Source organism: Berghia stephanieae, chromosome 1 (genome assembly GCF_034508935.2).
Source record: "Berghia stephanieae isolate SIO BIC M18660-M18661 chromosome 1, UCSD_Bste_1.3, whole genome shotgun sequence".
NCBI lineage: Eukaryota > Metazoa > Mollusca > Gastropoda > Nudibranchia > Aeolidiidae > Berghia > Berghia stephanieae.
In genome coordinates, this window is record NC_088360.1 from 81459879 (window position 1) to 81473297 (window position 13419).

The 13419-nt window shown below is 36.4% G+C and overlaps 1 protein-coding gene and 1 long non-coding RNA gene across 2 annotated transcripts in view; both read left to right on the forward strand.

Moving 5' to 3' along the window:
* The window catches only part of LOC144956737 (chymotrypsin-like protease VLCTLP), a 699-nt gene extending 168 nt beyond the window's left edge, over window positions 1-531 (forward strand). The window contains exon 1 of the mRNA XM_078887456.1: window positions 1-531. This exon is cut by the window's left edge and continues 168 nt beyond it. Coding sequence (XP_078743582.1) covers window positions 1-531 — 531 coding nt within the window.
* Window positions 1-13419, forward strand: part of LOC144958845 (uncharacterized) — a 155131-nt gene that overhangs the window by 118321 nt on the left and 23391 nt on the right. The gene's annotated exons all lie outside the window — the stretch shown is intronic.

Sequence of the window (13419 nt, forward strand, 5' to 3'; positions counted from 1 at the left end):
ATCGGACTGATCCAACTGGGCGCCCAGTTTCGTGAAATATTATTCTCATTCCATCCACACATATCACCTGCTTGTATTTCAACCTATCCACCAGAAGTTGGAAAAGCTTGCCTTGCTGCTGGTTGGGGAATAACGCATCCAAACTCAGAAACAAGAATACGGAAACTGCATTTTGCACGATATATTGCAAAGCACACAGTTCATGGACTTACTTTTGCTAATGCAGTCTCCCAGACACATGCTGTTGTTGGAGTTTGCAACGGAGATTCTGGATCGCCACTCATGTGTATGGATAATAGAGTGACGAGAATTTATGGTATATTGTCCGCCTCTGACACAATGTGTGACGACAGACGGATATATGCTGATTATGCCAGCACTTCAGAGTTTTTTCCTTGGATAAATCAGACAATGAACGAGGCCATTGAAGCAACCAGCCTATTGCCTTGGAATCAGTCGTTAATTCAATTTGAAGAATATCAATGGGACGCAAATTCAACTCTAGCTACAGCGACCAATTCGACAAATTAGACTGGTCTTTGTCAAATTATAGCCTAACACTTCCCTAAAATTACGTCACAATACAAGACGACGATTACCAAAGGAAAGTAAAATGTTAGTTGTTGTTAGTAGTGTTAAATACAACACACAACTCTATTTCTGTGGTAGTCGCCTTCCTTTGTGACGTAATTCCTACGTCAGTATCAGGCTACGAATTTACGACGGCTACGATTAGACTCGGTGGAGTTTGTTGTTTGTTTGTGGCATCAAGATAGCTATTCTTTTGACTATTATATACAGCACCCAAAGGAACATGACAACTCCCCAATCGAGTGGATTAATTCACTGTCTAAAATATAAATGTAAATAGCATATATCAAAAACTTGCATGACATTTTCAAAGCAAAATAGATAAAGATGATAAGTATACTATAAGTACAAACTTTAGATTTTTTTAAAATGAAGATAAAATCACTTTCCACACATAATATACGTTTTCCACGATGTACACAAACGGCTTATCGGGTTTAGTATTCGATTGAAGAGCTGACTCCAAAACGCGTCATTACTGGACATCTTCAATAAACTTTGGAAGACAATAAATACCGATATTTAATACTAAATTGCACTAATATGATTTTTCTAAATCATAGCTCACACAAGAGCCTGCTCTACTACCTTTGCACCATAAATGAAGCAGTACACTCTTAATACAATGTGCATTGAGCCCTCCTACTGTCAGTGATACATTTTATATTCTTAGGTTTTAAACAGTATTCATGCATCGCATTACTCTACATCTAGATTTGCCACGGGAGGAACACAAACGTGTTCAACAATCTCAACAAACATTTATCAAAGCGGTTCAATTCCTTTCAGTTCAGTACTTGAACTCTAAAAAGTTAACTGTAATTTATTAATTCAGATAATTTTTGATGCGTTTCTTTACAAAACACGCAGGTCGAGGAATGTGACGTCGTGCGACTATTAAGCAGAAGCACCAATTGCTATGCGTGTTAAGCTTTGTAAGTAAGATTTTATGACGTCCAGCCTGCTCAATTTGAAATCGATCTCTCTACGAGTTTTCAGTGTCATTGTTAATTTCACAAAACCGCTCAGTTCAGACAAATCCAATGATTTAATTGTAATCAATAAAACTGCCATGAATGGTCTGCCCAGTGCGATTTTCTCACTTGGCTTCATACGTGTGCCTGTTGAATTATCCGATGAAAATAACAACAGTTAAATTGTGGAGAAAATAACGAGCCAAATCTACAGGGACTATGCCATCATGATTAAATCACTATTTTGTGTTGACTTTGCCTCGATTAACTGGGTTCGAATTGGTCTCAAGGTCATTTGATTGCCGGAGGCGTTATCAATAAAATAAAACATTATAGACTTATCGGCATTTTGTTTATTTGTAATGCTTTACGAACAACTCAGATAGATTAAGGTAATGAAAGAAAGGGAAAATGACACGATTCATGCCGAGGTGACATTCAGTTGTCCCACCAAGCTCACGATTTATACATGTATTATCTAAAGGACAATATCGATCCTAGCAAGTTTTTTTTTTAAATCAGTTGAATTAGAATTGAAAACTGAATAAATAAATATATTCAAGGATTATCCAAAACTGTTTTTTTGGACATAACTGATTGAGTGTAAAGTGAACAGAACACCCCTCGGGTGGTCATTTTGTAACCGTCTCATGGCCAACCAAATATTAGATAAGTGACGGATGAAGAAAGGACAGAAAGATGAATTTAAGCTGATCATATCCCAAAATTATGTGTTCTATTACGTACTGTTCCAGCTTCGAAAATAAGTGACAATTGTTCGAAGGATGAGTACCGTAGTGAAGCTTAATTTGTATCGTTCTCAGCTTAATTTCTGTCTTGTCTTATTATGTAGTTCATGAATGTATCATTTCTGTCAAAAGGGATTCATCAATTCTTTTTCATGATATATTTTCATTATTCTTTCTTATTCCTGCTCTCCTGGAGAGCGCTTTGGGGACGTGGGGACTTGCCTCTATTTACTATTCCTCCAGTCTTGTTAGTGTTTTGTCCTACAGTTAGAAAGGAAACTTTTCAACGGATTCCTCTACATTATTTTCTACCGTGAAAGCTGAGATACTACAACACAGCACACACACACACACACTCACACACACACACACACACACACACACACACACACGCACACACTGTCTATCTAGCTATCTATCTATCTACCTTACTGATTGTCTTGGCAGGATAGGTCGAAAGCCGATCAATTCCAATATTGCATCCATGCTCTTGGAGCATTATCTTCACTTCGGGGGAACTATGAAATTTAATATAATAAACAAACTTTTGAGGAACAAATAAAACGTCACGTAGGAAACTTCTGGACATTAAGCCCGTCTCCCTTTAGTCGTGTGGATAACATTATAAAGATTTTACCTATGGCATCACAAACATCTTAAGCAGTTCATAAAAAGTGGAAAAGAAGACAAAATAAACGTTTCGCCTGAAGGCAGCTCAAGAGCCAATACTAAAGACAAAACCAATGTCATCAACAGAATAACAGTTTGTTTGCGTCAGCAAATGAATCAAATCTTCAACCAAGACGTTGAAACTCCCTGCCCATCAAAATATGATATAAATAACCTCTACTGTGGAACTGCGATCATGCCTAAAACTAAAAAACATAAAAAAGCTCCCGTTCCAGGCGGTACGGTATACAGTCTCATCCCACACAAATAATTTCTAAAGAAGTAACATCATCAGTCATCTAAATATATATGGACACCCGACAGATTTCTACGATCTGGAAGCATGGAATATGTACAACTGATTTTTAAGAGAGACGACGGAGCTAATGTACCCAACTATGGCCCCATTCTCCTCACCTGTATTTGCTGTAACCTGCCAGAACACAAACATATCTTTAGATCAAAACTAGCACATAACATTAAAACTAACATCACGCACTCTGGTGTAGTGTAATTACTTGAAAACGAGTGATCAAGTGTGACCCAAATCTTTCCGAAACATGTCTAAATGATTGAGGACAAAGCAGCTAATCAAGACGTCATATGACAGGAATTTGCAAAGGCAATTAACAACGTACATCATATACCTCTCTCCCAAGTGTTTGATAAGACCAAAAAAGTTGTCATGGAAAGTGACACAAGTAGTGGATGGTAAAACATCAGGGCCCGTTCTAATGAACGCGGACTAACTTTAGTAATTTACTAGTCTAGTAAATGACTAGCTAGTCTTTAGCCCAAGCTTAGTAAGTGTCTAAAAAAAATCGGATTCAATGAGCATTATTTTAGTCTCGGACTAGCTGGGCTTTAGCCTAGAAATGGGCGTGGCAAGTCCTGACCTAGCCCTTGACTCTATCGGTTGTTTTGTGCTGCTGTTTGGGTTCTTCTGATGCAAAAGATTTAATCAGCGCCACATCCGCTTTCGTTTTGTTTAGATTCTATTTCCTTTTGAAATTCAATGACGAAAATGGAGCTCAACAAGAGAAAAACTATAACTTTTCAAACCCTGAAACTGCAGCCCTCCTGGAAAATACAATTATGTCGAGATTGCAGCACTCCGTGACAGTGCGAAAAAAAAGAGAAGTACATTTTTTTTTCTTTGTCACTAATGAAATGAAATAAAAATAGGCTATAGCACGGTCACTGACACTGGGCATCTGTAGGACTGTAGACTGTTAGGCTAATACATCACCTCAAACATTTGTCAGTCCATATCTTTGCTTTTATGAGGTCTATTTTCATTTTGAAAAGTTCAAAGTGAACAACTAAATGACGCCGATTCAGTGGTGTATTTGGTCTATCATGAAATGAAATAAAAATAGGCTACAGCACGGTCACTGACACTGGGCATCTGTAGGCTAAATACACCACCTCAAACATTTGTCAGTCCATATCTTTGCTTTTATGAGGTCTATTTTCATTTTGAAAAGTTCAAAGTGAACAACTAAATGACGCCGATTCAGTGGTGTATTTGGTCTATCTTCATGTGAATAAATATTTTATTATTGACTTTTCCAAAATTCCAATAGGTCATTCATTTGTATGTCGGGATCTATTTTTCCTTGATTTCAGCTGTCTCCGCTCTAAACTATACTTTTCTTTCTCAATAAATAATTCATTTTCTGTTTGCAATGTATTACAGAGATGTTGATTTACCACATGTAAAAATTTCAAAGTTGTATCTGAAGCTGTTTCTGAATTATACTTGATTATCCATTGGGATGCTGTGCTTTGGTCACATTTTTTCCTATTAAGCTATATAGAGATTTTCCACCACATAAACGGTCATAACTTTTTAACCAGTTGAGATAGAGCGATAATTTTTTCACTCCCCTTTATTTTTCTACGCTAAATTAATACCCATAGCCACTATTTTGAAAAATTCTTGCAAGTGCCTACTGTAGGTCCCTGCCACTCACAGTGTTGCTTTGTGTATTTGTATACCTCTAGACTACTTTGGATTGTGTTTATCTACTTCCTATCTCCCTGCTCTGCTCTCTGATCCACCCTTTTACTACTTGGCAACCCGGTCTCGGGTTTCCAAAAAAAAAAAAAAAAGGAAAGAAAATTAATGAAAAAAAAAAAAAAGCAGGTTGGCATGTTCAATGAAAATTTTAAAGCATCATAATAGCTGACATGGCACCCATATTTTATCAATAAACAATATAAATAGATGTACTGTAGTGCGGAGGTTAGGCAATAAATTTCACCCTTCGTCTTTGCCCCTACTAAGTGGGGCTTTGTTGTCTTGTAGTATGACACTTGCATTTGGACCAGTAGGCCCAAGATTCAAGTCCCACCCTGAGTGGTTCAAAGTCGAGTCATTGGAAAAGGCTCCTTATTGAGTAATTGGCCATTAAAAGTAATGACTTTGTCGGGGAAAAGTTGTGATATTGCTGTGTTGCTATTGGCTTGGAGCCCCTTACAGAGCTTTGAGCATGTTTAGCAGTATACAATCTAGCATCTGTGTAAGTTGCCACAAAAAATGACAAAAGTTTTAAGCTTTCAACTCACTTGAATATTTAGAACAAGTCAACAACCAGAAAAATTCGAAATGAAGTGGAAGTGAAAATAAACTTCTTTCTAAAAGTAAAAGGTTGTTTTTTTTCTTTTTTAAAAAAAATTCCCAAGCGGTGTCTTTCTTTATTCTTCTTTTTTTTTTTTTTCAGTGCAAAAAATAACAGAAAATCGCTGACGCGTCAAAAGTTATAACCGCAACAAACGTAAATGCTAGGATAATGCTCTTTATATATTCTCAATTATTTTTTTTTTTGTCTTTTAGAAAATATTTTTTAAAACTAATAATAAATGAAATTCTACCACAACATTATCATATTAAAAAAATTATGAAATTTTGAAAAATTAGGAGACTAATTTAATACTGTTCTGGTTTAGGGCAAGCCGTTTACAGGTTTGAGGCATGAGCATACATATTTGGGGTGAGGGGGTTTGGAATCTATTTTCGGTTTTTAAGCAAGGTTAACTGATAATACCTCATATGTATTTACATCAAACTAACAAAATATGTCAAATAATTGAGTTTCTCAAACAGTGGAGAGTTTAGTTTGACCAATCTGGAGTTAGAGCTGTTGGAATTTAAGGTATAGAAAAGCATACAGATTTAGGGCGACCTACCCTTGTACATTTGATAAGCAAGAAATAAATCTTCACCCTCTCCAGTCAGACCCTACAAATATTTAATGATAAAATGCCAATTTAAGAGGTATGACTGATAATAATCTACACTCAAAAGCATGACATTTTTTATGCAAATAATTAAAGGATACAGACTAATTATACAAGTAAAGTTTGCTGCAACGAAAATAATAAATAAAGATTTTATGGCAACAAAAAGCAATCAATAGAACTGATTCCAGTGCAAAATGAATGTCCTCAACAATCTCATTACATAATCGTTGATTTACATATTTTTTTCTCCTTTTTCATTTTCAGGTCTGGGAAAAGATCAGAATGAGAATCAATGCGGAATTCTCAAAAACCGTTCGGTGATGGAGCTAAAAACAAATTCAAGGACACGAAAAGAATAGTCCAAAGTCATGTTGATTCTGTAAAGCAGACTGGAGGGGGAAACCAGGACCCTCTTCAATCTTTACTGAACAAGTACCAGTACTCATCATTATTGGCGAGTGTAGTACCATTGTTGATGGTATTCAAGGTAATTTTCTGCAATTATAATAGTTCCATACATTGTTCTGTATACAAATGTAAAAGGCTGTCATCTAGGCATTCCATGAATAAATTAGTAGTAGTAGCATATGGCTACACCTACAAATTTATTTCGTCAACCAAGCTTCTAAAGTCTTTCTCCGCCCTAAGGACGGTTTCGTAGCCACCTTCAAGTTTAGTGACTGGACAGTGGAGGACGATGTGATTGCTGGTCTCTGGGGCTGCCTGACATGAATAAAGATAGTACCTTACAATATTTTAAACAAGTAATTTGTACTATGTTTGCATGCATCTTTTGTGATCGTCTAATATTGACTCATCCTTACAATTGCCTATGCACAGATTCATTGAACAATATTTTTTCTCTAATATAACTATCCTCTTTTGGTAGTTAAGTCTCAAAAGTATATCACCTCTATTGCATATCTAACAACTGCCTGTGGGACACGTTTCCTCTTGACTTTTTATCAATTTTAAAAACATTAAAACAATAAATGAAGACTGAAGTCGAGTATCAAAACAAGATTATTCACATTTAATAATTCAATGGTAGTTAAAATCTTGAAATTTACTTTACACCATCAATCCTGAAGTAGCTGACAAAATTATATGAATATTTCAAATTTGAAATAAGTGATGGAGCAAGAGCTTTTGTGTCATAAGGGATTGCCATGTATTTTTTATCACAAATCGTCAAAGTGACATCACGCAACATTGTATTGAAATTCCACTTTGGAATTGGGTCCTGTAAAGATTTATTTTGTTTCATTTAGTGTTTTATTTAGGGCAAGCCAATGGCACAGCGAGTTATCATGCTTGCATATGAATCAAAGTGTCATGGGTTCAATTCCCAGCAGATTTGTTATTTCTGGGATTCAGGGGTCTCAAGATCAGAAGATAAGATTACAAAGAGCCAGAGACCCGTAATTATATGATGCAAATTTTACATTAAAAATCAATTGATATCGTATCATATTAAAATTGATAGTATCATATTAAAATTGATATAAATAGAATTAAAATCATTATAACTTCATAACCATTCACCTTTTAAAAAAAACACCACTGTGTTCCTCCTCATTAAGTTTGTAATGGGTAATCTGGACTTGAAGTGCAACTTGTGAATTCTATACTTCATTTAATTCAAATTTATCAACAATTTTCTTTACAGTAATGGGCACTGAGAGTTTGGTTCGGAATCCCAGTCCAGCCAGAAATATTATTGACATATCTGACTGTCATCTTGGAGATTACACCATAATCAGTAAGCATAATTCTTTTGCTACAAAGTCATTAAATTATTAATAGAATTTCACCCGAAAGACTAAAGAAATTTTTTTAAAAATGAGCTTTTATATATAGCAATAAACACTAAACGTGCTCAAAGCGCTTTACAAGGGGTCCCTGACAAACAGCAACATTTAGAACGGGACATGACGTCTGTTAGGCGATATTACAATTTTTCGGACAAAGACAACGCTGTTAACGGCCAGGTACTCATTTTACACCTGAGTACTTTGAGAGAATATGAGTAAAGAGTCTTTTCCAAGGACTCAACTATGCGCCGAGACCACATAGCCACTAACAGTGTATTTAACATTGACAATAGTACTGAAAGGACTATCACGGCTAACAAGTTGGTCAAAATGGGGGACATTGAAGTGACAGTGGGACCACGAAGTATAATATAAGTGTGGTTGTGTGATTTTGTTTAATCAACATTCTTTATTTGTTTGTTTTTAATGGTTTTATGGCGCTTGCAACACATTAAGGTCATTAGACCTGTAAATTCTCAGTCAATTAACTGAAATCAGTCAATTTGTCAAATTAAAATATTAAAAAAAAAGGAAAGAAAGAAAGAATTCACAAATCGTAGTCGAATGACCGTAAAGTAATTAGGAGTGTTCCATAACGCTACGCATAGCTCATGGGAGCCGTTAATATTAACGATGGATTTATTGCCAAGGCTAAGCGGCGCTTTTTAGAATTGGCGTGACTGAACACATCCCAGTGTAATTTCACACAGCCTTCGTTAAATTATTTTTTCACTTTCCAACCTGTCGTGATCCCAACGGTAGCCAATTTTAACTGAGCCGCCGAGCGATAAATTTCACTGTTTCGTCTAAGCCAAAATTGACCACAATTACAAGCTGGGTTTTAAAAATATTTTAAAAAATAAAATGCGAATGCCGGAAGTAACATCTCTAGTAGATGATGGAGACACCTTTAAATCGAAAGTTAGATTTGGATAGATTGCTACAAGCACATTTCGATTGCCTCACATTGTAAACAAACTGGTTGACCGTTTCTTCACTGATTGAGTACCGAGTACCTGATTATAAGGAACAATGGTAAGTAGCCTAATTAATTCCCGTGCAGTCAGGACGTTTTCTGCCATTGTTTTGCTCAAGCCCAAGCGAGCTTGCTGTTTTGTGGCGATTTACCTTCATTTCGATTCTTTGAATTTTTCCGCTACGCCTGCCGAAGTTTCTTCTTGATAATTCACTTCTACTTAATAATTCAGTGTATTGGCCAGAAGTCATATTTATTTTAAAAAGTTAATTTTTTTTTTCTCTGTCATTTACTGATTGAAAATCAAGTTTGCTCATTGCTACATTATTCTAATGTTCTCACAATGGCTGAGCTGTTCGTGGATCGCAATTCAGACTTGTCGAGCATCGATAAAGTTAAAGATGTGAGTGTGAGGAATAAATTCAATTGGTCATGGCTAGAAGTTAAAGATGATAATGGTGATTATTTTTCTGACTATGTCAAAAAAAATTCCAGAGGCAGGAATATGACTTTGATGAAGTCATCTTTACCTATATCATATATGAATGGAATGACATATTTATTTAGCATTCCTTCTACTCTACATCAAATTATGGCAGTCATACTTCCAGTAAGAAATAACACCCACTATTTTAATGTATTGTATTTATCACTCTCCTCTCCATTGATGCCCTTATTTTTTAAAAAATATTTGAATCTTCAGTTTGTCGAAGAGTTTCAGTCAATTTTTATAGAGCTCTTTACAGGTCTAGGTCATATCAGTGCCAGTAAAAAGGAAGAAAATGGGATAGCAAAATGGTCTAGAATTATAAATCCTCTTCTGTTTTTAATTGCTTTCGATATATTTAGGTCATTTCAGCACCAGTAAAAAGGATGCAAATGGATAGTCAAGCAATTCTAGATTAACAATTCAAAGCACTAATAAGTAAAACAAAAAGGGAATGGTTCTTATACTTATATGGAATGGATGTAGATTCCAAGAGCATGCCATCAGTGTACTTAGTTTAAAGTCACCTAAAAGTGTCGTCCAGGCACAAGCACAGGTCCCCACTAAGAGGAACACACTCAAATGCTTACTTATCACATATTATATATGTTTAAAAAAAAATACTGGTTCCCCCTTAGAGAAAAATACTCAAACAAAAAGATGATTTACAAGGAAATAAAACAAAAATGCATACTGTTGCTGAGTCCATCGTCTTCTCAAATATATTTATATTAACACTTTTAAGCACTGACGAACAGTTTATAAGGATTTGTTTAAAAAGTGGGATGTAGTTCTAAAATCATCTTAATTAAATGGCCAGCATTTCATGTTGCTTAAGGAGATAACATTGTTCATAAGTTTTTATCATTCCAAATTCTGGCTTTGACCTGAAGACAATGTTGTATCAGAGAAGTTTCAAAATGAAATGACGTTTTTGATATCAGCACCACTTGATTTCATAATGTGGCCAGTTTCATAATTCACAGATATAAACATGTTTTGTTTCAATGCAGTGAAAAAGATGTTCTAAAGATTATTTTTCCTCCACAGCTTCAACACTAGCCAAACAGATGGATATGAATGAGCTTAATGAAATCAGTTTTGTTGATTGCTCTGTGATGGAGTCAGTAGTTGTAGTAGATGATTTGTCAAATCACTTTCAAGAGGAGACAACAGAAACTCTTCCCCATACACCAGAGGAGTGGAATGCCTCAGATGGCATCAGCCAAAGATTACGGCAAGCTGGCCCCAAGAGGAGATGACAGATCACTGACAATCCATTAGTGGATCAATGGCTGCAGTCAGAAATTTTGAAAAACAACTCCATTATAAAAAAAAAAAAACTCCATTGTTGAACAAAATACCCTAAAAATTGAATACCGTACATGAAATTTAAGATGAGGCATATTAATTATGACACTACTTATAATTAAATTATTCTTTTTATATGTTTTGATATTATAGCTGTCATCTGCATTTTTTGTCAAATTGGGACCTAAAATTTGCCAAAATAACTTGCCCAAAAAACCCCCAAAATTTGCCAAGAAATTTGCCAAAAAGACCAAAATTTGCCCAAAAATTTGCCGAGGAGAACTAAACGTTTCAGTAAAAATTAACATGCGACACAGAAAAAAATATATATATAAGACAATTTATTACATTTAAGTAATTTAAGGAGGCTACATTTATTAATTTACACAATGTAAAGCGATTTATGCGCCCAAACTTTCAGACAATCACACACACTCACACAAAGACGTACACTTTCAGTCAGACTCATCAAAGGCCTAGTTTTCTTTTACTACTTATTGTAGTAAAGGAAAACTAGTCCTTTGATGTTGTTTTCTGTGAGTCTACGCCTTCTGGAAGACAAGACAAGATTGTAAAGAGAAAAACTTCGCTCAGCATCAGCTGACGAGCATGTTGAGAAGGCATACCGGTACGCCAATGCAGCGAGAGCTGGAACATGATCTGCCACAGACTTCCAAAATAGGATCAGATCTATAATTCCAGTATCAGACTCTCTCACAGCACTGGGCCCCAGTTTCTCAATATACCTCGTGAACTCATGCTGAGAAATATCACAAAAATTGGGAAGGCTAGGGCTATTGGTCAGTACTGACTCCCAGGCGCTAGCACATGCGGGTCAGTACTGACGAACAGACGCCAGTGCCTGGAGGTCAGTACTGACCAATAACCTGGTGTCTATTGGTCAGTATTGAACAACAGGTGCCACCGCCCACAGACAACCTCTCTTCGGTCTGTGCCACCGCCCACCATTGATCAGCACTGACGAACATCGGACCTGTTCGTCAGTGCAAAGACCTCCTCGCACTTATTCGTCACCATTAAAAAAACAAAACAATTAAAATTCCAGGCTCTCAGGCCAACTTATCCGATGGCACACAGTAACACTTGGTCACTTAGATAAAGTTTGATTTCTCACGCGTTAGATGCCGTTGGGGCAACGATATGACTCGTTATTTCAAGCCACCGTAAGATTCTTTTTTATTTTATGTTGTCCATTCTATTTCTTTGGGTTATTTTGTTTTTTTTCCCCGTATATTTTCGTTATAGCTTAATTTAAAGAAAAATAGAGGAAATGTGTTATATAATATTTCCTGTTACGATTCTTTTATAATACTTTGTCCATTCTATTACTACTACTACCACTACTGCTACTACTACTACTACTACTGCTTATATGTCTTTTATCTTCCATTATTTTCTGGAAGGTTCTGTTCCCTGACGCTGACCTTTTCTTATCAGATCACCCCCCTGGGGCACCCTATCCTCTACCCACGCTAACATTTCATTCATACTGCAACCACCATTGAGTACAGACGATACAAGTTATTTTTCATTATATTTTATTTGTTTTCCACGTTTATTTGTGTATTGTTGTGTTAATGAAGGGTTTGTACCCGAAACGTCCATTGTCTGTTTTGTTCCCATACGAAGCCTTTCATTTTCACTCTTTCGTTAGTATTTTACGATCACCGGCTTCAGGCAGCCCTTACCGTTTTCTACTTTTCCTGTCTCAGTAAGATGCGAGCAAGCCGAATTTCAAATGACAGGAATGAAGAAAGACGAGACAATGAAAGAGCTTTCACTTTCAGTTCTGGCGCCACGCATCAGTGCAGTGAGCATGCGCGTTGGATGAACCGAAATATAGGGCTTCCAGTTTGGCGTTTCAACACCAAATTTGGTCTTTTTCTCAGGATTGGACAATTTCACTTGTTTAATTAATTGATATATTTATTAAACAAATCTCACGTAAACCGACAAAAAGATTTAGTGAAAACAAGGGCTTCCCTGCGACTAGTATGGGACAAGAAATGATGATTTATTTGTCGTAGAGCAAGTTATTTTAAAAAATGGCATTTTTCCATAATTTTGGTACCGTCAACGCCCGTGGCCAGGTCAGAACTGACCAATTGGCATCAGTACAAGTAATAGTATTAGTCAGGACTGACCCCCAGACGCCGGTGCCTGTTCGTCAGTACTGACCCGCAGGTGCCAGCGCCTGGGGGTCAGTACTGACGAATAGCCACTCCGAATTGGGAATTGCAGTGTATGCAGATACACTGCGAGCATGAGATCATTATCCGTAGAGAGTAGCTTCCCTTGGTTTGGGCCCAGGCAAAGCTGCAACATTTCTCAAGTTTCGCACTTTTTTTTTCGTTATTTTGTTTTCGCTTCCTTTTTTTTTTCCCAAAATTTGCCATGCGATTTGCCAATTTTGGGAAATTTGCCCAAATTTGCGGATCGCCCTGATTTGCGGCCGCAAAAAATGCAGATGACAGATATAGGAAATTAATTAATGTATGAAAATCACACCTGGGAGCGTTCACAAATGACGTCATCATTTAGTTTTTATCCATGACCCAATTGGTTTCTAATGTCTTGAATC